The sequence below is a fragment of the Oryzias latipes genome, chromosome 16 (genome assembly GCF_053564925.1).
Source record: "Oryzias latipes strain Hd-rR chromosome 16, Olatipes_Hd-rR_3.1".
Lineage (NCBI taxonomy): Eukaryota > Metazoa > Chordata > Actinopteri > Beloniformes > Adrianichthyidae > Oryzias > Oryzias latipes.
The window spans coordinates 5,531,671-5,556,954 of NC_136252.1; the positions used below are offsets into that span (position 1 = coordinate 5,531,671).

At 38.9% G+C, this 25,284-nt stretch overlaps 1 protein-coding gene across 3 annotated transcripts in view; it reads left to right on the forward strand.

The window, feature by feature from the left end:
* bckdhb (branched chain keto acid dehydrogenase E1 subunit beta) overlaps positions 1 to 25,284 on the forward strand; it is a 137,494-nt gene that overhangs the window by 48,747 nt on the left and 63,463 nt on the right. The window contains exons 9-11 of one of the 3 annotated variants that reach the window (XM_078932965.1): positions 2,548 to 2,634; positions 10,830 to 10,976; positions 14,334 to 15,294. In XM_078932965.1, the coding sequence (XP_078789091.1) occupies positions 2,548 to 2,634; positions 10,830 to 10,970 (228 nt within the window). In that variant the 3' untranslated portion in view covers positions 10,971 to 10,976; positions 14,334 to 15,294. Of the gene's footprint in view, positions 1 to 2,547; positions 2,635 to 10,829; positions 10,977 to 14,333; positions 15,295 to 25,284 lie in introns of those variants that run through there. The other 2 variants (XM_004086627.4, XM_023963898.2) reach the window with 2 other exon arrangements.

Genomic DNA, 25,284 nt, shown 5'->3' on the forward strand with positions numbered 1-25,284 from the left:
AATACTACTTTCAACTTTGTTGTAGCTTAAAGTTGGTACCAGGTTTTGCACAGCTCCTCTGTATTTAGTTTCTGGTTCCTTTGTGTTCAAGCATGTGAAGAATGCATTCCGAACATGTCAGTGATGGGTGCCTCATCACGGAAAGCTCCAGCTTGGAAATCTGGGCATGGCTGGAGTCGCAGTATAAATTGGATGCTAACAGCTTTTGTGCACATGTTTGTGTAAGATGAAGAATGGGTTCAACTTGGGAGCTAGACTGAAGGATTCTTTCCTCTGTTTATTTATCCGACCTGTGTAAGTCATCCTTCTGAGGCAAACCTAACAGCAACATGTCATATCGAGACATCGCCCATCTCTCAACTCCCCGCTTGATTCCTCTTCGCTTTGCGGATTGCCAACTATTGTTATTGTCTCCAAGTGTTGTTATTAACTTCTACATTCCTGAAGATAGTGTCACATAATCAGTGAATTTGGATGAACCTTGTCACCCCATATGCTGTTGATTTGGTAAATATGTTGCCTCAGAATTGACCCAGGCAGCATATTTAGTTTTACTACTCCAGCGTTGCATTAAGGACTCTATGAATGCTTCTAAATGGACTGTGACAACAGTACAGTGTTTACAGTGTGCGCCGAGGCATGTTGCCATTAGTGACCCTTTGCTGACTCATTTGGTAGTGAGTGATAGTGGCAGTTAGTTTGACAGCCAAAGCTGTGACCTCAGCAATGTAAACATGTGCCTGTTAACATGAGGATGAAGCCTTTAAATACCACTGTCCAGACCTCATGTTTGTGTGTGGATGTCAGGCCTAATTTACCAAACCATATGTGATGCCTATTTTCATTACGGAGACAGTTTGGATTGGTTTGTGGCTTTGAGGGATGGCGTTAAGTATGACATGTTTACCTAGCCAGGTCTAACCTATGTAGACTCGTTGCAGCCTATAGTGTGATTGTTGTAAGACTCCTTTGTGTGTGGCCTGCATGTGCAGTAATTGAAAATGATAATACATTTTCTTTAGCATGTCAGTCGTCCATAGCACATTCTTTTAAGTTCAAATAGATATTTGGGATTTTACACCAATGCAGACAACAGCAGTATTAATGATATTACTGTTAGAAGTGATGTATCAAAAATGTTTGACCAGTTTATTCATGGAAAAAAACTTAGTTGCAATTAAAAAAAAACTAACAAAACATAAGCGGAAAAGGAAAGAAAGTTTGCTGAAGTAGCAAAGAACAGACGTAGCTTTGGTCTAGACCAGGGGTCGGCAACCTGTACCTCTCAAAGAGCCATTTGGATCAGTTTACCACAGAAATGAAAGTATATCTCAAAAGTTCAATTGGCGATACTTGTATTGAGTCAAAATGCAGTCAGGATATTTATTTAATTATTTGTTTTAATTATTTATGAGCGTTATGTTTCCTTTGATGTTTTGTCCATTTTCCACAACCTTGAATAGAATTTTCCATCTGTCAAACAACCCAGAGTTAAATTATATTAATTTTATAGATATGAACTATTTTTTGTTTGGAAGCAGCTTTTAGTTTGTTGCGGGTCTGGAATCATAAGCGGTGAGTCTAAACCCCGCCCCCGCCTCTCTACCTGTTCACAACTCCGCAGCTCGAAGTTGTTCTCCCCCGTGTGCAACACCCCCCCCCCCCCACACACACACACACACCTCCAGCGTGTTCTATACAGACAGCGCAACATACGGTCATCATAGCAGACAGTTGACAGGATAGTAGGGGCGTCTTGACGCAAATTTAATTAATTTTACGTGGAAATGGGTGGTTTTAGTCTAGGAAAAAAAAAAAGGCTTTTTTGGGGGCGTTCATGTGTCCCCTACAAGATTACCACTGACTGTTTTTTTAGAAGAACTTCCCATGACATCCCATAACAGACTCTGGTCGGCGTTCACAGCTGCAGACACGCCCCCTCCGCGCGTTCACTCTGCTCTCTTTCTCCTGCCCGCTCGAAGCTGAGTACAGAGCTTTGTAGCACTCCATGGCTGACTTGTATTTGTGAGGATGAATAATTTACATGAATAAACTGTAAATAAATCTATTATGTAAAAGTGAGCACAATGTATAAAAACAGAATTGAGACCAGTGGGTTTTAGAAAAAAATCTGAAATGCATAATTTTATATTTGTTGAAAGCTCGTCATCCCTGTCAGTTCCAAAATGTGAACGAACTTGAAGCTAATTGTAGTGCTAAACCTAAGGTTCTTAGAGTTTCTTTAAAAATCCCAATTAATGATGTATATTAAAAAATTTTAGGTTTTCAGTCCTATTCAATTGTAATTGATCAAACTTTTATTCCCTTGCCTTCTAAAATCTTTTTGTTTGCTGTAATGATTTTTTTCTTTTTTGCTTTGTCATTTAGTGAGCCATAGGTGTAATGGTGATGACATTGTTGTAATCATAGAGGATGTAGTGGGAATATTAAATACTGTACATTTCGGATAAAATGTTTGTGGGGTCTAAAAGAACTACTTGGCTGGATGTCGACAGATCTGTGACCTCTTGTCTGTTTTTTTTGCAGTCTGTGGTAAAAACTGGACGATTGCTCGTCAGCCATGAAGCGCCAGTGACGGGAGGATTTGCAGCTGAAATCAGCTCTACAGTACAGGTGAGTAATTTGTTTGGATTTCTGTGTATAGTGGAGTGACAGCATTAGCAATATTATTTATTCAATAATGGGGCATTCATACCAATTACTGTTTTTGTTTTTGAAACCCCATTGCTGAATGTTGCATCAGTTTAATAAACTGAACAAACTATAAAGTAGGGGTGTGTATTGGCAAGATTTTGGCGACACGATATATCCCGATACCCATGATACGTATCGGGAAATTATAGTGAAATAAATGAATGTGCCTTAACCATGAAAGTTCTAAAAGTATGACTAAGGAAATTGAGTGCTGTTCATTTTCAACATTGCTTAAGTAGCTTCTCCAGTACTTTTAAACGGTGTAGGAGCTTGAATGGTGGATCAAAGATAAAAGAGGGGGGGGGGGGGGGGGGGGGGGGGCACAAATTATTTCCAAAAACAATAAAGTTTGATAAGGCAACATGTTTTGGTGAAGGAGGGCGCTTTAATGTGGCTAGAATACTTTATTTACATGTCTGTCTGCACTGCAGCGCTGCATCTTCATTTTCTTACACGCTGAAGTAAATGCGTATTTCACTGCTCATTGCCACGACGTTGGCCTTTTTTTCATCAGGTCACTGAACTAGAATCTATTGCTGTGAGGTTCTGCAGAACTTTGGCCCGCTATGCCGATAGCATTTTGGCTGATGCTCCGTGCATTAGCCACTGTACTGCTTCACTCGTTCTTATCCGAGCAATTCGTGTTTTATGATACTGGCAGCAACATGGCACAGTTTTAGTTTGGTACCCATTCTAAGTAAACACTAAGTAGTGCATGCCTCGTAACAACAAAACAAGCTGCTTCTCGCTAAGATCTTGTAGTTGTTTTGTGCTGTGTCGAGCTGCTCAAAGAGGCTCAGTGTGCGGTGCTGCCAACTTGCGGCCGGGTGTTTAAGTGGAAAGCCTGAGTCAGACGCTGAAGGACACTCATAAATAATAATAATTAATGAAATATTGTGCTGACAGCATTTTAAATCAATACAAACATCACCAAATAAAATATCGGGAAATATCAGCAAATCGTTTTTTTTCCTAAACCCCTACTATAAAGCGTCCTCTTATCAGAAGGGAGAACAGTGTGGGTTAACAAGAGGATGACCCATTCTGATTGGCCAAGAGCAGTGTCACGTTTCATAGTGGTCTATCGGAATCAGCATTGTTTGTCACAAGCCACAAGCTTGAGTGACAGGTGGAAAAAGCTGCAGAAATGGCAAATTAGGGGGAGGTCAATTTAAGGTTTTCTTGGTGAAGATATAAGAACTTCTTCAAAAGATTTTGTTGACTTCCAGAAAATAAGGACAGATGCCTACCAGACCAGTTTCTGATATTTTAAGTTTGATTTAAGTTGGGTTACAGAGTTAAATGCTATTAGTTTTCTTTTGTTGTGAACAGAATACTTACTTTGTAATACATGTTGAAGGTTATATACAAGTACATTTCTACTTTACTTAATTTAATTGAAAAACTGATCAGAAAAATCTCAATTTTGACATATAGTAGCTATTTTTTTGTACAGTAATGCAAAAAGTTATTTTTCCTATACTAGCAGCTTCTACTATAGAGTAATTTAGTTACAAACACAGTTACTTTTTGGATCAAGTAATAAACAATTATAAACAATTCCTTTTTAAAGTAACATTTTCAGTACTTCCCCTAACTGTGTTTGTGTGGGTGGGTAATTTTATTCGGCTTTTCCTGTCTGGAGTGGGTGGTGGACTTCGAAGCCACCATGCTTGTTAGTTTGCTGCGGTTCAGTCAATAAAAGGTTCAGTTTTGCAATAAAGCTGAAATAACCTTAATTTAATGCCCCAAAGGAGTGGCTTTCAAGTTGTAAAGCCTGCTCTATTTGCTCTGGTTAGGTAGAGTTAAGGAAACGTACAAAGCAGTGTTGGACAGATTTTGTCTAATGCCGTGTGCATTGCAAATACAGTGGTCCCTCACTATGTCATGGTTCACTATACCACGATTCACTATATATGATATAGTGGACCAGGATATAGTGAGGCGGCCGTGGTGCAGTGTTAGGGCGGTCGACCTCTAATCAGAATTGCAGTTTGATTCCCGCCTTGCCCGCCCATGTGTTGGAGTGTCCTTGGGCAAGACACTGAACCCCACCTTGCCTCAGGTGGAAGGTTGGCAGCAGTGGAGCCGCCACCAGTGTGTGAATCTGTGTGTGAATGTGTGAGTAAGACTTTGAATGTAAAGCGCTTTGGGCTTTAGAGCAGTGCTTCTCAATTATTTTTTGCAAGGCCCCCCCTAGGAGAAAGAAAAAGTTCCACCTCGCAGCCTGAGCCCACTATCCCTCCCCTTTCCTTCTGTGTGACATGAGACAGGAGCAGCTGCAGGGACGGTAATTCACAGTTTCAGGCCTCCCTTTTCTTTTATTCCCTTTCTCTTGTACCCTTATCCCCCATCTCTAACATCTCACTCATCTTCTCTCTTCTTCTTTTCCGTCCGGATCAACCAAAAAAGGGAATACAAACATAATGAATATAAATAATGTTTTGCCTCAAGCACAAAAGGGGATATACAAATATACACCTTGCGTGTCAGAAGATTCATAACTCCCTTTTTTAACTGTATAATCTGTCCAACCCAAGAAGCCTTTAGCTCATATCTGTTTGCACAGTGGTTGGACAGGACAAGTTATAAAAAAAAAGTCTAGACTGCACAAAATTGTGTTGTCGGCTTCATACTTCATACTACTTGTGATTAAATTCTTTCCCCTTGCCTATGATATATCCGTGTCCATAAATCTGACTGTAAAAATTCTTTAGAACTGTACAGCAGAGATGGATAAGAACAAGAAATCAAATTAACAGGATTCCACAGAGTTAACAGAGTTCCACGTTAATATCTGCATGCTTATGTTTTAATGCCGAATATTATTAAAGGCAGAATTCTGTCTACAGAAGAATAATATAGGTCTTGAGATTGAAGACATTTAGTTATCAAACCATTTAAAATGAATATTTTATTAATGGAATGAACACTAGAATCTAATATTAAATAATATACAATGCAACATTCACCATCCTCAGGTAGTCCTGTATATTCGCTCCAGGTAAGGAAATATCAGCCTTTTATGGTTTAAAAAACAAACAAACAAACTACAACTGTTTCTGTAATTGAAGAACCAGAGACATACCAACACAGTGTGACTTTCTTGTTGTATTTATTTATTTTTGTTATTTTTTTCAAATAATGAAGGAAAAACGAAAAAGGGATAGAGCTTAAATAGAACTTGGATGCATGGACCTCCTGGAGGGAAAACCTGTTTGAATTAAATAACTTATCTCCTAACAAGAATGAGTTTATCTTTCTTCAAAAGTCAACGGCCTGGAAATGAATTGGAATAATTGAATTTTCTTGCAATGGCTCTCTAATAAAATGCAGGTTTTTGAGCAACTAAATTTTTATTTAGATCTTCTATGTTGCCCAAGAAAACATTGACATATAGGCGGGCAAGGCAGGGAACTAACTCTGATCTTCTGATCATAGGTCGACCTCTTTACCTCTGCACGTCTATCCATATATTATGATGAACAAATAACTATATGTGGCACAAAAGACTATTTCTCACGAGCTTGTTAAACCAAATAAAACACTGTTTTTTTTTTTTTTGGTGTGCTCTGTACTTAAAAAGCACATGAAAGCATCATAAACATCTTACAAGTGCCAACCGTTTGATAAAGATCAAGGGCATCTTCTATAATGCTCTCCAATGAGCTAAACGATATTACAGATAAGGGTTTAATAATAACTTAGAGAAAGGTTTTTGTAATGGCAAATACAACAAAGGCTATGATGAATAATGTGCTTACTTTGCAAAATATGGCATAAAACTATAAACATAAACAAATACATAAAAAGTCTAAAAAGTCTTCAGTCGTCATTCTTTTGTGAAGCCTGGCAGGTGAGACTTCTAAAATCTCTATAGCAGTGATGGTATGTTATGATAAATGCAATACAAGTACCGTTATACAAATTTAGATAAAACCAACTACACCAAATTATTTAAGACTAAATAAGGTTGATGAATTGGAGATATCATCTAAAACTTTGGTGCGATTAACTGGTTTTCTTCAAGACACCGTGGCAGACTCTGACAATAGCTTTATTTTCCACATAAAAAGACTTTTATTAGTCATGACCAAATATCATTGATATAATTTCGATCTCTGTGATTTATCTAAAAATTAAGGCTGAGGCACAACCTTTGAAGAAAAACAGGGTCTAGGTGTGATTTTGATTTATTTTTGTTATGGTAGGTATGTGGTGTAGATGGCACTTAATTCAGAGGCAAATAATGGTTTTAAGACAAACTGTTCCTTTATTACCTGGACTGTGAAGCCTAGTTATAATTAAAGAAAGCATTCTTAAGTCTTTTGAAAAGATACAAATAAAAAAACAAATAAATAAATAAAAACAGGAATATGCTTTAAATCAAATTGTAAATGAGTTACTCAAATTCAGCAATAACTAAGATTTTGTTTCAGAAATCAAAGGTTATGATTATTCACAAAAGCAATACAATGCTTTTATGTTTTATTTTTTTTCTGTTGATCTTGAGCAGTAGAGGAGGCAACTCTGAGATATTTCATGTCACTCAGAATCACAACCTCAAAATCTATCTCTGCATGCAGACATCCAGCCAGACAGTCTCACCAAGTTTGCTCTTTAGGCTGGATCAAATCTGTAATCTCCTCTAAATTTACTAGAAGTGGGAGGAAAGTACAGTATTCCGTCTGCCACCACAACTGGACAGTGGAAGGCCACACAACTCAAATTTCAGTCTAATCGTTGTTTAGTTTGAGGACATGCATCATTATATTTATCATACTTAAATGTCAGCATAAAAATCTTTTAACATGGTAATTGTGAAAGGTTTTGTCCAACAGTAGCAAAGACTTTAAAAATACAACCCAGCGGGGGCATGAGATCACACCAATGATAATGCATCTCCAGTGTCACACACACAAAAATAAAAAAGAGAGATCGTCAAAACCACCCGCAGATTGGGGGTTGCAAGTGAGACAGGAGTGGGAAAGTGCCAATATCACATTCTGTAACCGTTCAAGCCAAACCGCCTGGATCTCAACTGAAAAACAGGCTCAAACTAGTCCTAAGCTCACAACATGTTTCCAGAGATTTCCAGATATAAGGACGCTCGTAACGTATACGTAGTGGTGTGAAGCCTGGGGGTGAGAGGTTGGCGGGAAAGCAAATATCTGTGACAGGTTTCTTCTGGAATGCCATAGCAATTTATTCTATGGTTTTGTGATCAGAGGGTCGTGGTCTCAAGTTTCCACACTATAAAGCTGCCTATGCAAGGTCTTTAGTAACGTCTCCTCCAGGGGGACTATTTCATGACTGACCTCTGGGCTCCGACCTCATAACAAGCTGGGATATGTGGAAAAGCCACATGTCCAGATGGCCTGAAAGCTGGTGTCCTAAAGGACAGTCCTGCACAGCTTGAAAATGTTATCATGAGGCTTTTACAGAACCTTTCTACCATTAAGTGTATCCTCAGATTAAAAGTTCTCTGTGATGTGGGCTGTACCAAAAGAGCTGGTACAAACAAATCTGATTGTTTTTTATCACTCAATATAACGCTCAATCTGTGTAAAACTCTAAAAAATGGCACATTTTTTCATTCTAACAACAACAGTGATCAGTTTCATTCAGCTGCTTCAGTGTGGTCACGAAAAGCACAGAAGAATTGATACCATGCTGATCCGTAGAGATTCGGTGTAAAGGGAGCTTTGACTGCCTGTAGAAACTGCTGAGGTTTTATTTAAATTTGGTTGCTGATGTTACCTTACTACTCATGTTGTTAGAAATGTTGCCAAAGCGATCTCCACTTAGATTTGGCATAGATGCCCACAGAGCAACTGATCAACAGGAATCTGATTTTATTTCTTTAATTTGTATTAGACTTAAAGTCTAAACTAATCTGGGCAATTTGTCTATGCATGTATGTGGAAAGGAGGTTTTCTCCTTAATGGCAGGTATAACACAATGTAGGAGCAGATCCTTTTGTGCAAATGTTGCATTATTTTTAAGATGGGAAGGAAATTTCAAACACTACATTGCAGTGTTAGAGAGATTCAATCCAGACCCAACCCTCTACATTTATCCAAAGGGGCTGGCACACAAATGCACTAAGTTGGGCATCCTTGTGATTGCATTATGTTTGGAGATCTACACTGAATTATATTTACTTGTCAAAAACTACATAGCCACTGCAGTCACAGTTAAATCCAATTATTTTGTACTTTAAAAGAAACCCTGGTATATAAATATTGGTGCTTGAAGGGAGTTTAGAGGATCCCCTGATGAGAAAGACATGTTGTGGGGCTACCACTTTTGTTTACAGCAAGGCAAAATGCTAAAGGCTACAAGCTGTTTCTCATTAAGAGAAGCCCTACAGACAATCAGCAGTCTAATTACATAGGTATTTACAAGAAATACCTATCAAGAAATTAATGAGATAGTCTTTATCTTCTGAAAAGAACTGGACAACAGTTAAGAGGGCAGTCTTTGAACCAAGGACCATCGGGTTGTTAGGTTCTTTTATTTTAGATGATGAAAAGTGTAACCGATTAGAGTTGGAAAATGTAAGCAATTCATAAACTCCACAAGAAACTCAAAAAGGACCCAAGTAAATGACTTTAAACCTAATTTTAACCCATATTCTTAGGATTGCTCGATATGCTGTCGGAAGCAGATCATGTAAATTATTCTCATAGCAAAGGTTATTCTGATGTTTGGGTTTGATAAGAGCTTTTCATTTATTCCTTGAAAAAACAACAGCAGAGTGTAGACTTTCCAAAACTTCTTAAATAGCAGTAGATTTATTTATTTTGTCCTGTCTGCCTTGTACAGATACGATTAAAAGTTGGGTGCAGTTTTACTCACATTGTTATTTGGTCTGACTCAGCGTTGGTGCCTCTGTGGTCAAAAAAGGAAACAAGTGGTTCAGATTTAGTTCCTAACTCTAAACTAGCATTTACATTGGGCAAAAAAAGTATTTGTCAGTCACAGATTTGCAAGTTGGCCTGTCTACAAAAAAGAAAGAGGTCTATAATGCTCATTGTATGTAAACTTCTACTGTGAAAGATAAAATTAAAAAAAAAAAAGGATTCCAGGAAATTAGGGCTGGGTTGATCAAATCAATAATCGATCTGAATTGATCCAAGGCTAAAAAGATCAATAATTGTTCATAAAAAGAGATCAATCTTTTATGCCTTTCCTTTTCCGGTGACCTAACGCTATTCTCGTGAGATTTGGCGAGATCAAGTCTTAAAACAATCATGTTGTACAACGGTAAAACTGCTAGAAACTTTACAAAATACAATCAGAAGGTTAATGGAACATTACTAATATACTCTGATACATCTACAGTGGAATTTTAACAATAACAGCAGTTGACCCGAAATCCGATAGCTCGATGCTAATGTATAATGGGCACCATTGGCTCAGGTGGGTGAGCAGGCCGTCAACTTTCATTGTGTCCTTAGGCAAGACACGCCCCCTCCCCGCCTCCAGTGTGGCTGCACTGGTGTGTAAATACGGATGAATATCCTGATGATGGTCAGAAGGGCCATAGGCGCGAACGGCCAGCCACACCTCTGTCAGTCTGTCCCGGGGAAGCTGTGGCTCCATCAGTATTTATCATCACCAAGCATGAATGAGGAGTGAATGAATAATTGACACACTGTAAGCGCTTTGAGCGTCTGGAAAAGCGCAGATAAATCCAATCCAGTATTATTAATATTTTAATTAAATTTCCCATACGACGGCTAATGCTAACAGCCAGCCGTACAGGAAATCACAGTGTATGAATTTTAAAGAATCTATTCTTAAAGTGATTTGTAATGTAACCCTTGTTGTCAATGCAATAGATCAATGGTTTTCCGTAATTCTCATCAGGGATGGAATTCTTGATTGTTTGTAGGAACTTAAATATTTTTTTTTGTTGCACCAATACACAAAAAAAATCTCTACAATGATTCAATGTGATTTCCTGGATTCTTGTTTTTTTACATTCTGTCTCACATAGTGTTTCTGCGATAAGCATAACTGACCAAACTCATCTATTTAAATGGTACATTATATATAATAATGTATAACATATAATGATGTTCATTGTTTTTTTCCTGTCTCCTTAGGAGGAGTGCTTCCTCAACCTGGAGGCTCCCATAAGTCGAGTGTGTGGTTACGACACCCCTTTCCCTCACATCTTTGAACCCTTCTACATCCCAGACAAGTGGAAGTGCTTTGAAGCAATCAAGAGGATGATTAACTACTGAAGCCCTGTAAGAGAAAACAGATGCAGTTCAGTTTGTTTTGAATACATTTAGGAGTGAATTATGTTTCCACTTTGAATTTGTGTGCTTAAAGCTAGCTAAAATAGATCTTTATTCCTTTATTATTGATTTCAATAAAAAAGTAACTGAACTGCAGTAAGAGAGACAACGTTTAATTACAAGTTTGTTTTATGTTTTTTTTCCTCATTTTTTGCAATAATAAATCTTTAAAAATTAAAAATGTATAGTAAACTATGTAAACTAATTTGTAATGGTTATCAAACTTGGGTATTAAAGTGACTGACTTTTAAGTACACATTAAATACATTTTACGAAACAACAACAAAATTTGTTTAAAAACAAAACAGAAAATACATTTTAAATGTAAATTTAAAGTTTTTAAACCCAAGTAAAAGGAAAAGCTTCAATAAATTGAAATAACTTAAGATGAGAAGACCTTATCAAAAGTGAAATAAAATAAACTAATTTTATATGTGTATTATATTTACTATGTACATCCAATGTGTTTTTTTTATTTATAAAATACTATAGTATTTAGGGTAATATGGATGAAAGATAATAGTGAGTTATCATCTTAAGATTTTTAAAGCTTAAAAATTGTTTTCATAAATAAAAGACTAGGATTTAGTTAGTGCTCATTGATTAGATGGCAAATCTCAAGTGGACATCTTACCTTTGCAAAAAGGACTATTCTAGACTAAAATCATCGGATGACACGTCAGTTTATTTGATACATGTTGTAGCATCACAAATGGTAATATTTGTTCTTTTAGAGTCACTCCTCCTTGATACATGGCTTTTTTTCTGTAGTTGTCTTTCTGAGTTCTGTTCATTGACCGTATTAGAGAACTGGACGCGAGTGTGAAGTCACCCACAGAAAATGCCTTACTTCTGGCTCCAGCGAAACAAAGTCAATTCCACAATACGGACACTGCCATGTGGAGAGGGAACACTCAGTCCAGTTCCCTAATGGAGTCATTGCTTCTGTTTCTATTTTCCTTTTTTTCTTTGATTAAAACAGGCATCTTTTTAATGTTGTCAAATCATTAATGTTAAACTTCCTTTGTTGTCTGAGACAACTAAACATTTAGCCGTTTTAACAGTAATGTATTTATCGAACAGGAGCTTCTGTGATGTGTTGAAGAACTGTGTACAGCCATTGTAAGCTGGCACCTTCTTCTGGTCAGACTGTGATCTAGGACTAAATCCTGTTCCACAACCAGCATTTGTCACAAGTCACAGATCTTTGTTGTGTTGGTCTCACTTGCACAATCAGCACATACAATTTGATTTCAATGCTAAATGAATTTTAGATCAGCACTGCAGGTAGACTATTTCATAATTTACACTTCTATAGTCTGATGAACTCACTCTTAATCCTCTCCTCTCACAAAGAGCTACTGTTGGATTAGTGTTGGTCTTATGTAATAACTCTTAAACACCGGAGCTGTCACTGGCAACAGCAAAATAACACGTCCTCTTTGAACTACCACAAGTTTTCAACCTTTTGCATTGACGTTCCTTGAACCATTGTAACATTTCAACCCTTGACGCAATCAACGTAATTCCAACAGATTCTGGCGTCAACAGAAGTGTTGCATGGCGTCAAGTGTTGCACGTCTGTGAAAAGGTGTTTTTCTCCATGTCAGAATCACCTGATTTACGTTGATTGAGTAAACACTTCACTACTAAAGTGTTGCATGTCAGTGCAAAGCTGTTTTTTCAGCTTCAGACTCAGTTGGAATTACGTAAATTGCGTCAAGGGTTGAAATGTTACAATGGTTCAAGGAACGTCAATGCAGGAGCTAAAGCTATGGTGTTAAAGAGTTAATAACCTGGTTCAGCTTTGTAGCTTCTAAAGAACATTTGTGTTTGCTCGTATTCAGGACCAAGTCATTGCAATGTTGTTTTGGCATTTAATAAATACACTACGCAATCGAATCGTCCATGTAATGGGCGTTCAACCAGAATCAAATTTTATTTTTAACACAGTGTGGACTTAGGTGAGGTGAACCACTTCAACTCAACAAAAACTCATCTTGTGCTGTTTGTTGAGCGCATCATTATCTTTCTGGTTTTACTGTGTCTTTTTTTTCCTAACTGGTCTACGGTCCAGCTGTGCCAGTGTCAGGCCAAAGCCACTTTATTGTTTTAACCCTAGCTGGTTTCAGTTTGAAGTTAAACCTCCAGCCCAGTATGTTGACAGTACCCAGTGGCTTTTTGCTCCAGCCCTGAATAGAATTGGTGTCTGTTGAAGCATCACGGCTAAAAGACACAAGCAAACTTGATGGGAAATAAAAAACCAGGTGCTTAGCTCAACCCTGAACAAAAACTGGTGCCAGGTTTGTCGGAAAGTGTTTTCGAGATGGTGAACCTTGGTTAAAGCTTAATGACAGACCGTAAAAAAGACGCTGTACCACAGCTTCCCAGGGATCAGAAAAGTGTTCATCGAATCTCCACATTTACTGGTGTGACCCACCTACTGTAAAAATGACAAAAAGAGGACTAGAATGTGATCATGATGTTTTCCACACGTTCTAGTTCAAGAGCATACATTATAAAAGCAGTGCAGCAGTGGGAGGTTGTCTTGGAGGCCTTGTTAGTCCTTGAGGCCAGAGTGTGTGACTGTTTGCATTTGGTTTTCTTCCCTGAACAGTTGTCCATATTGTCCTGTATACAGACTGCATTAATGTCAAAGACTGAAACCTCTCCTCGACAGTGAGGAGGTATTATTGTTGCAGTTTTGTCTATTTTGGAGATCCACTTTGTTTTTTGTGGCCTACCTTTAATGACCTTGCATGAAACTTGGCTTTGAGTTTGCAGATGTTTCTAGGCTCATTTAAAATGAAGCTGCAATCTGGTTTCCTGCTTACAGATGAAGGGTGAACTTTCTGTACAGCAGAAACCAGATCTTCATCAGTCAGAATTATGACTCTGACAGTTTTAGAGCAGACAATAACCAGCCACTGTATCAAAGCTGGCTTTGGGGGTACCAAAAACTCAAGATAAGCAGTCAGAACAACAGAAAAAGAGATTGTCATGGTTTGTTTGCTTCAATTGATTAAACAATTTATTTTTCAAAGCCTGTAATCAAATCAATACTCATCAGCTCCTCTTATGGTCTGTAGAAAATGCATTTTACTTATTTTTTTTTATGCATGACTTCACAGGTGACATTTCCATGAGAGGGAAATGGTTTGTGCATTTAAAAAGACTTAAGTAGCAGTGGAGCTGCAGTTGTTTTAGGCAGAGCAGAGCAGAGCAAACTGTCTGTCTTATCTCCAGTTTATGACGGCAGTGAAAAGCTCGAGTGAAAATGTTGACATGTGCTGCTAATCATTGCAGTGTGTGCAGGGCAGCGAGGAATGCATGGAAGAGCTCTGCAGACAGAGCACCACCTCCAACTTGTGAAAGAGGAGAGGTTTGTCCGGATTCTGCAGCAGCATCTGTTTTGGAGGCATTCACACCTGCATTCAGACCATGCTAACTTGTAATTAGACCACCCGGTGCAGGTCTTTGCAGGGAGTGCATGCTGTGGATGTGCCCACCGAATTGTGTAAACTGATGTTTCACATTTAATACTCTGAGCAGACGTGCCTTTTATTGTCGGCTGAAGTGCTGAATAACAGTCAGAAGGCCAGACTTTTTCCAGACAATTCTTTTTTAATTTTTGCTGTCAGCTTGAATTATAGCATTTTATAAGATTGGCTCAGTTAGAGAAAGAGGCATTTATTAGATACTTCATTGAATCCAACATGTGTCATCAGTCATCATCATTGCTCCATCTCCAGCGAACTTAGCTTTTCCTTATCTGCCATTCACTGCCAAGCTATTCACTCAGTGGGCCATCTCTCCTGTTGCAGAGCCAACTTCTGCTCTTACTGAAGTCCACGCACTCTTCTCTTTTTCCACCTTGATCATCCAGCCAGTGGAGAGCAGCCAGAAAAAGACACTGTTGACCGTCTGATCAGAGAGCAGCATCCAGATGGCCTCCATGCTCTCTGCATCCTCGATATGAAAGACGATCACTGGTTGTGCGAATAAAAGCGCCTTGTTCTTTTGAAATGGAGAAACAACATTATCAACTGTACAAATGGCGTAACTGTTAGTTTTAACACATTTCTCTTGGTAAATGATTCTCCTCCTTTTTGGTTGAATTTGTGACTTTTTACCCATCAGTGCTGTTACTTTTTGAAGGTTTCTAAACTTGTTCACCCTTTATTTAGTTTGACATGACATGGATTTCACTGTACTAATATAAACAGAGGTTTGTAAGGAAATAAAATGAGCACACTTGTTTGAACCACTTGGTTTGGGACTTCAAATTTGTTGTACTTTTACTTTAAGGTTGTGTGGTGTCACTCATTCTGGCAAGACAAGAAGAAATGATCTATACACAACACAATTTCACACAACAGATACAGCTGTTTAGTTTTACTTTGAACCATGTAAAAGTGAAATATCAATCCATTTAAAATCATTTTTAACATTTCTGCCTGCTGTAAAAAAAAGATTCAAAAAGGCTTTTATGGAGTAATGAAAAAATGTAATTAAAATAATTCAATACTTACTGTGCATCCAGCCCCTGACATGCCAGCATTCTGCTTAAATGCACTGGCAGTAGCAAAATGCATTTAGACATGCTCAGTGTGACCCGCTGAAGTTGAAGCTGAGCACCAGAACAGTGAAGAAACTGTGGTTGTTGACACAGGGGAGGAACAAGCAGCGGTTTCATGACATGTAATTAAAAAAACAACAGTTTCTATCATCTATGAGATGCAGTTGCAGAAACTTTTTTTTTTCTTTTCTAAAATTGTCCTGTTCTGGTCAATCTGTGAAAATTGTAACTTTGATTTAATCCAACTGTTGATTTATTAGAGTGGCACCCGGTGGGGTCTCTTGCTGCTCCTCCACCTGTACAGCTGTGTTTGCAAATCAAATCCATTTTTATTTTCATAGCACTTTTCATGTTGTCTGCAGCACTGCCACACACAAAAAACCCTTCAATAAAAGCAAAATATGTACAGAAAAATTCAACAATCTAATACACAAAAGTAAAAACCACGTGAGAATCATAAAAAGAAATGGTATGATCAGCGTCACTCCTGTGTCGTCTTGGCTGAACCAACTGGTTTAAGTTAATACTTGCCTTTGTCTTCTTAAACTAGCGTGACCATTTTTGATGGCTGCAAAAAGATTTATCTCCTTTTTTTTATTTCTCATTTTAATTTTTCAAATGTTGGGCTGAAACAACTTGCGACAAAGCTGGGCTTCTTGCACATAAACAATGTGGTAGAAAAACTGGAACTGGCTGACAGAGTGTCTTAAATCCTTATTCACTTAAAACACATTTTGATGAATGTTGTGAATGCTATGCAGTGTTTGTACAGTTACCATGTACTATAACTACAAATGAACAAAAATGAGGATGCAAAGTTGATCCTATATTTGGTTGGGGTCTTCATTAGTGCAGTGTTTTTCAACCTATTTGGAGCCACGGCACAATTTAACCTTGTCAAAAATCCCGCGGCACACCAGCATTCAAAAAAAAAAGGAGAAACTCATAGTCTGTATCGATCTACAGCCCCTCCGCAATCTCACGTGCATTTTTGTGATAACTGTGGCAGAAAAAGCTGGAAGCTGCAGCTGTTTTTTGTTTTTTTTCTAAAAGATGTAATAAAAGTTAAGTTAGAAGATTTAAAAACTGTTTGATGTGTGTTTGTTGTGGTTTCAAGACGTCAAAGGAAGACTCAATGTGCGCTGAGACGCTGTCACTTTAACCCAATGCATCATGGGAGATGTAGTGCAAATAGCCGATCACAGACAGACTCTCTTCTCTGAGCTTCATTGTTTTGTTCACTTGTTCCACGGTCTGACACCGGATTCTGTGGAAAGCTACACCGCTAAAGACGAGCTTTAGCTGGTATTTTTGTTGGAACTGAGAGACTATGAGCAGAATCAGAACAAGGAAGCGAAGACTTAAACCACTTCTGATTGGTCAGACTGATGACGTGTGATTAAGACTCCAAGAATGATTGGTGGAGACAGTTAAAGGGGCGGGACTTTTCCAAAAACGGCCGGCGCTACGGCTAAATCGCGGTACCGTCATTCTTTTCAAAATTTCTTTAATTTAATCAAATAAACACAAAGAAAAAAAGTATTTAATGATCTTTTATATTACTAACTACTCAGTGTTTTATCAGGGCCTGTTTGGATGAACACAGAGCTGTTTTCCTGGAGATGGGAAATGTTTTTAGATCAGTTAATGAGGGCAATTTCCCACGGCACATCTGACCATCACCCACGGCACACTAGTGTGCCGCAGCACACTGGTTGAAAAACACTGTTGTAGAGGACAAAAATATTCTAATCAATTTTTTTATTTTTATTACAGATCATCTGTTTTGATTTTAAATATTTAAGTGTGTGCATAAAAATTAGCAGCTAGATGAATCCATGGGTGGACCTAACAAATCTTGATAAATATCTTTGGTCTTCGCTTATAGTCCTTCTTAGAGTATAAATGATGTGCATCCTTGGTGATGTCATAGCTCCCTTGCATTTTTTGTGCCAGTTTAAAATCAGATCTTTGTGGAGGAATCCCACTCCTCCCGAAAACGGCACAAATGGCAAAGAAGACTTGAATAATTACATATCAACCAAAATAGCATTTCCCAACATGTGGAATTTTAAATGTGAAATAAAAAGTAAAAAGAAAGCGTTTTCTCTGTGTCACAGTGCTTTTAACCTCAGCGAACAGCTTTTGCTCCATTCTAAAGGCCTGTACACACCGGGACGAATTTCGCGCAGCGATATTCGCCGACGTTTATTGCCTCGTGACTAAACAAAAGGCACCAATGTGAGTGTGCACACCGATGCGAGAAAACGCCACGCGTCAAAGCGCCACTTTTTAAAAAACGCCTCGTGTTCGTTTTTTTGGTTTGACGCGCCGCGTCGAAAACTATACGACCAATGAGAATGGCGCTTTTGCACACGTGTCTGGAGCTTCTGAAGTTACAGTAAAACACAACTTTGGGGGCGCTCAAACACAAACTGCCTTGCTGAACACACATACCAGCGAAGAAGATAGACGCCGAGTAGCGTCTACACTGCCGCGAAGAAATAATGATGGACATTCTAAAATATCCCCGAACCACCATTTCAAACACCAGTTGGAGCTACTGGTGCTTGAAATATTCATGTTTTCTTTGTATGATTCTGAAAAGCACGTAAATACTTGCTCTCTTCTTCTGAGTGAAAAGCGAGTTTAAGAAGCGTGAAGTTGCGCAGCACCACCTTGTGTACAGGAGTATTTCTGTTTACATTAAGCGCCATCTAATGTCAGGGAATGAAATTGCATGTTCGCTCGGCTCATCGTCAGCGAAAATCGCCTGGGTGTGAACACAAAAAACGAGGCGAAAAACGCTGGCGAATAACGCCTGGGGAATATTCGTCCCGGTGTGTACGGGCCTTTAAGCGCTGCACTTTTTTCCTGCTTACAGAAGAATTGTACTGTAACATACAGCAGACTCCAGAACTATGCAGGCAGTTGTCCTATGGGCGAAAATGCAACAGAAAATGTTATATTGTCAATTACAACATAAAACATTTCAACGCAAAGCCTGTCATTTTTTGGTCTTAGATATAAACCAAAAAAAGGTGATAAAACTGCCACCAAAAAAAGGATTTTGATGGCAGAGGGCTGTCTATTCTGGATTTCATCACTAATAGTCCTAAGACGTAAATAGTTGCCTGTTGGAGACGTTCACTACGATATCAGCTTTTCTCCAGGTTGCTTTCATTTATAAAGGCACATTTTTAATGTCTAAACATGCACTTTATTTAGGAAGTCAAATGGGATTTATCGAAAGCCATGCATCATTCCAAGTCACTGAAGCCACATTAATCCTTGTTATGAAGGTTTGTTCAACCAATCTATGCATGTCAAAATGCAGCAAACAGCTGTTGTGTAATTGATTAAATGAAAATCTTCGGACGTTCAAAGTTAAACTGGTGTAACTAATGTTGCTGGAGTGAAAAGCAGCCTCAGATTTCTGTTTGACACAAACCCTCTTATGCACATGACGACACAGGACGGTCCCACAGATGATGATGCTGCCACACTGTTCCTCAAGGGTTTACTAAAACTGCCCTCAACGAATTATGAACATTTGGAAGCTGCTGCTTAAAGTGTGGGTGACATGGCCTATTTTAATAAGCCAAAATATAGTAAATAGTTTCTATTTCATGTTGCGATTGTTTTTAATATTTTTCGAAAAAGAATAAATAGCGAAAAACGCAATATAAACAACGAGGACGGCCGCCGGCTTCACGCATTCCGCCGAATTCGCGCCGCCCTGTTTGTGACGTAACGAAAGGAAGACAAGGAAGATAACATGGCTAGCACCGATAGCGAAGCACAGAGTGATGCTACCGTCTCTATTAGCGATTTATCATCAGATGAACAGAAAGATGAAGAGGAAAGTTGCGGAGATTATCATGATGATGAGTCACTTTTGCAACCGTATCGATTCGAACCCTTTTGCGAAAGTGAGGAGGATATAGCAGAAAGTAGTAGGTCTAGTGATCATGCCGATGACGATAGCCAGCATGAAGATTCGGCTAGACTCCAGTAAGTCTAAAAAATGTATAAAATTAAATTACTCCACTTACCCTAAAATATACTCAAAATGTCCCCTTTTGGCCTAATCTAAACAAAGGTAAACACTGGTTTTCAACCCAATTTACAAAATAAATGTCACAAAATAAAAGTTTCCCAGATGGTACTACTCTTTAGTTAACAAAGTCACTGTATACCATTAACAACTGTGGAACATTAACAGTTTTACCTGTTTGAACCAGTTTGAAACCTTTTCTCGTGCGCGCGCGCGCTCACACACACACAGTTCAGTTTACTCACGGTACCGGCACCTCAAAAGCAAAAGAAAAAAAACGTTGCAGGCCTGTTGCTTCTCTTGCAAAACATTGAGTGCGTTGAAATACTCCAGTTGGATCCAAGGACAACAGAAAACACGACTACTTCGCCTCAATGTGATCCATCGTGATGCACACTAGCTTAGCAGCCTCCGCTCCCGACTCCAGCGCCGTCCTCTCCGACCCAGAAAACGGCTCGCTCGCTTCCAGCTCACCCGCCTTTCCTCGACTCAGAAGCCAAGATCCTCCTCCCAACTCTCCGTTCAAAATTCTTCGTTTGTGTCCCGGTTTTTGTCCCTTCGAAAACGCAGACTTCTCTCCTGCAGATCTGGAGGGAAAAATCCTTCGCCGTCCACCTTCTTGAACTTTCCCCTTTTCAGCAGCGTTTCTTGTTTGGGAATTTTATACACAGATACACTTTCAGTAGATGTATTGCTACATCCAGCTGCCACACAACGACTTGGCATGTTGATGATTAACAGATTTAAACACGAGAGAAACGAAGACTACCTGTTTTGTTTACATGCTGTCCGAAGCGGAACTGCGAAAATCAACGCCTTTCATGACGTCACAGGTCATATCGGGTTCACTTCCAGCCTGCGCTCTAGCGGCAGATCCAAATCTCTGATTCCTTCGAAAGATGTCTATTATTCATATGCTTCGGATTTTTTTCGACGCGAACTATTGGTATCAATAGAATCAGCGTTTAAAGGGCTTTTTTATTTGACAAAGTTGTTCAAAGCATGGCATCCACACTTTAAAAGACTATGTATTGCAGTTTTAGACCATTTCCCCATTTCCTTCCAATGACCTGATGTGGTCAACGTTTGCTGTATCTACTCAGTCTTTGGGTTGCGGTAGAAGAGAATCAACCTGGAAATAAAACATTAACAGTTTAGACATAAGAAGGACCAGGTGGCCTCCTGCCGCGTGGTCTTTGCTTTTATTTGAAGTCTCAAATGCTAAGTGGTGGAAGGTGAGGCCTACTTCAAAGTGACTAAAAAATTAACAGCTTTCCTTGTGACACTAAGTGGGGTTTTTAAAGTTGGACTAATTAAACACAAATGCTTTTAATTTGAACAGAAAAAGGGATTTTGAAATGGCGTGTAGGGTATTTTGAAACCCTAGTTTCCTACAGAATAAAAACAGTTGGATGCATGTATTTATGCTGAAGTCTCGCAAAAAAATCTATTTGGAAAGATCGTGATGGAACTTGAGTGCATCAAGTAAGTTTGAAAATGAACAGAACCCATCTGCCACACATGCACACCCTATCAATATCTGAACTTTCAAAGGCTTAAAGTTTTGTAGGATTGTCTCAAAGCCAATAACTTTCTTTCTGTTTCTGATCATTTTGAAGATGTGGCTGGCTGGCTGTTACAATGTCAGCATGACTCCTTGTTACCTCCAGTTTTGCATCATGTGGGACACAACAGTCAAACCAGAATGCCACTAATCAACTGAAGGCTTTTATCATTTCCCTTCTGCCCTTCATGCATCTGTACAACGTCGTTTTGATCTGTGTGAAAACTGACTTGAACGTTGATGTGCTGTGGCCCCTCCTTTTGGGTGGGGTGGCCAGGATGACCTCTGCTTTGTCAGAAGGCCATAATAGCATCTATGCCTTGACACTGTGTCATTACATACTATATTTAAATGAAACGTCAAAACCAGAGGAGGTAGGTCATGCCGTCAAGCTCTGGGTGGGTAAGGCGCTGCGGTGCGTGTCCCCTCAAACAACCAGACATTACTGGGGGTTGCAGCAGCGCTGTAATGTGGCCTGTTGAGCATTTTAACGGTCTCAGAGGCTTGTTTTACAGCACCATTGCACATTCATGGGATTGCAATCATTGAGTTCCATCTTGCTAGTTGATCGTAATTGGCACAGCTTGAATCCATGTGTCTTGTGGTTAAAATGCTGAATGACAGACATGATTTGTGAAGATTGCCTGTGTAGACCAGATCTGTTTATTTCTGTTCAGACATTGCTAGTTCGCTAGTTCGCCCCTTCTGCATCTTTAGGAAAATATTTTCCAGAGAAAGAAAAACTGGTAGGTTTCTGGTAAATCAAAGGGAGCAGTGTGAGGGGCTGACCAAAGCGACTTCTGTCAATCACATCTGCTTGTTTCTGCTTGAAAGAGAAGATGGATGGAGCTACACCTTAGCCAAAAGAGAGGGACTTTCTTAGAACTAGTTCCTAGTCTACATCATCTTGACGTAGGGGGAACAAATATAGACGATTTACTGGCAAACACTTGATAACTGAGGAACCATAAATGACCCAAGAAAATGTGATTGTTGTTTCTAAATCCTGAAACTAAACCAAAATCTAACACAAATGAGTAGAAGCAGGATTATACTGTACCATCAAGAACAATATGGTAAATTGTTTATTTGTATAAACCACCATACTGACAGAACTAAAATAAAACCTTTTTGGATTTAGTTTGTCATTGTATGTACAATTTTTCACCTTTGACTCAGTTCTTTTTATAGTTACTATACATCTGATGTGACTAAATTAGAATTCACACTACTTCCTTTTAAAGATTAGTGTTTTTAAGTCGACATCCTTTAGAAAACTTGTGCTGCTGTTTTCCATTTCAACATTGCAGCAAAGATCACTGAGTTCGGAAGTTAACCAATCACAGGTAGATCATGCCAGATGGGATGTAGCTGATATTTTATGACTTCCTGATAATGGGGGTGCATGCTTTTGGGGAAACCTTTAGTTCCTAGTTTAGACTGCAGTTAATTAAGTATTATGTCTTAAAGAGGAGAAATGTATCTTTAAAAAAAAACAAAAACCTGTTTGAGTAAACCCATGAAAAACCTCTGAAGCTTAATGCTGAATTGTGCACCATGAACTTCATTTTTGCAAACATATTTCTGCTTTTATCTGATGTGTTTGCTGTTATGGACAAAGTGGTTGGGAAAAAGCCACAGAATGATAATTATTTTATTGACCCAAAATTGGAACATGAATTTTGGATTCATAAAAAGAGTTAACTGAACATGTCATCTCAACAAGAAAGGAGCAAATTACAAGTTTTACACAAACATATATTTAAGTAATTTCAAAAAAATTACTTTAACTAATATAATTACTCAGGGCTCCAGACTAACTTTTTTCACTAGGAGCACAGTGGCCCCCAAATGAAAATTTTAGGGGCACAACCAGAAAATTTAGGGGCGCATACCGTAAATCAACATGCTAACCAAATCTACTAATTTCCACTGTATTATGAATAAATACTTTAATAATAGATGCAGAAATTACAATGTGCTGTTTCAAATTCAGTGTCACATTTTAATCTGCACTTTTGAAGATGCAACAAGAAGGTAAACTGTAAAAGAACGGGCGATGTTCACTGGATATCAGAAGAATCGAAACAGATACCTGAGATCAGAGAGAGGCTCAAAAACTGATGGAAATTTATCTTGGTGACACCAAATAAGTGCAGCCAAGACGCACAATAAAGCGTGTTTGAGATCACCCAGGTGGATGCAACGCTGTTCAGATCATCTGGTGTGTGACATATATTTTTGTTTTTGCTCCAACATTACCTGTCAATCATCACAAAAATATCAGGAGAAAGGGGCGGGAGCAGCAAGGCCCCAACCTACCGAAGGCAGCTGGAAATTTAGTACTGAACTGACTGAAAGCTGCCCTATGACTACAAAACAATGCATTATGGGACGTGTGTCCTGATGGTTTTTGTAGTTGAGTGAGAAATTGAAATAATTTAAAATACCAATTGATTAAAAATAGGCTACATTCATTACAAAACATTCAAATAAATATAAAATATATAATTAAAGCTACAAGTAGCATTTAGCGGGCCCGAGCACGTGCCACCGCCTGGCACGAGCGACCGCCCCGTGAGCAACGCCCTGCTCGAGCCATTCTCGTCGTTTTTTCTTGTCCATTCTGGAGCTCCAAGCTAATGTTAATATGACAGCAGCCTGTGGGGGGGGGGGGGGGGGGACTATAATCTGTTGCCTTAAAGGACAAAGACTTTTGCATATAGCATGAAAAAAATTCTTAAATCTAAGCCTCGTTTAGACCTGCTCATTTTCTCATCAAGTAGAAGAAGGTTTTTATCAGATTAAGAAACAAGCAATGATGATAATTGCTATCACTGTCCCTAAGGATGAGAACAATAGAACTCATTCAATTTTCACTACAATGTCTAGATGAGTGTCAGCTATGTCTGATAACTTGGCCAATTAGCTGGACCGGGATCTTTCAAAGTGCAGGTGGTTAACGTCCAGTGTGATGAGTCTGTGGACGGCAACAGTTCAGCATAGCTTTTGGTTTCCACAAGAGAAGAATTCCTGACACATCTGCCCTAACAGACAATTACAAGAGGAGTTGAAATGTATAACACGGTGAAGGAGTTTTTGTGCAGAAAAAGGTACCATTAGAAAAGCTGGTAGCCATACCTGCAGACGGGGCTCCTGCTATGATTGACCGACAAACAGGTTTCATCACTCACTGTAAAGCTGACCAAGACTTTCCAAAATGTCTGCATTACTGCTGCTTCTTTCACCAGTAGGCCTTATGTGCAGAAGCGATTGGCTCTGGACATATAATGACTCCTATTGTGAAAATCATAAAAAATCTCAGCTGCAAAGCAAAACAGAACAGGATTTTTAAGGTGCTATTGGTGGAGATATCTGCTGAATATGGTGAATCTGAACTTGTATTCTTGACTGACATTACTGGAAAACTAAACCACTTGATCTGCGAGCTGCAAGACATTGGTAAAACTATATTTTTTTATTGACCAGCCTGCCTGAGCCAGTGTTTTTCTTGTGGGGATCTTTTCTGCCAGGGCTTTCCAGCTTGGTCAGTGGATGTTGCTGCAGTTGTCTCCCTTGCTGGGACAGCTGGAGTTAAACACAGCAGCCTCACGGCTGTGAAGTGGACCCCGTTGCTGTCCCAGTCTGGATGGGCACTGTGGTGATGTTCCAATGGCCAGGCTGGCTCCTGGTATGAAGAGATTCCCAAGTACCATTTCCTAACCGCAGAGCCAAGGATGTGTTTACATGTTTAGGTCAAAAATGTGATGAACAGCTTCATGTTGTCTATTGATGTAAGTTTAAACCTAAACATGTTTCCCTGTTACTAATCCAGTTGATATGGTTCTCCATCTGTGTCTAGGTGATAGAAAAGCATTTTTTTATATTTAGAGCTCCAAGCAAACAAACAGTTGTCTATATAAGAGCTTTTACAATTGTGGACTTTTAGCAGGTCTCTGAATACATGTGACCAATGTATGGTGGATTTTCACGGACTTTGTGTAAAACTGAAGGTGACAGAGACTTTGGAGAAGTGGTTACATTGCTCTGGACTTCT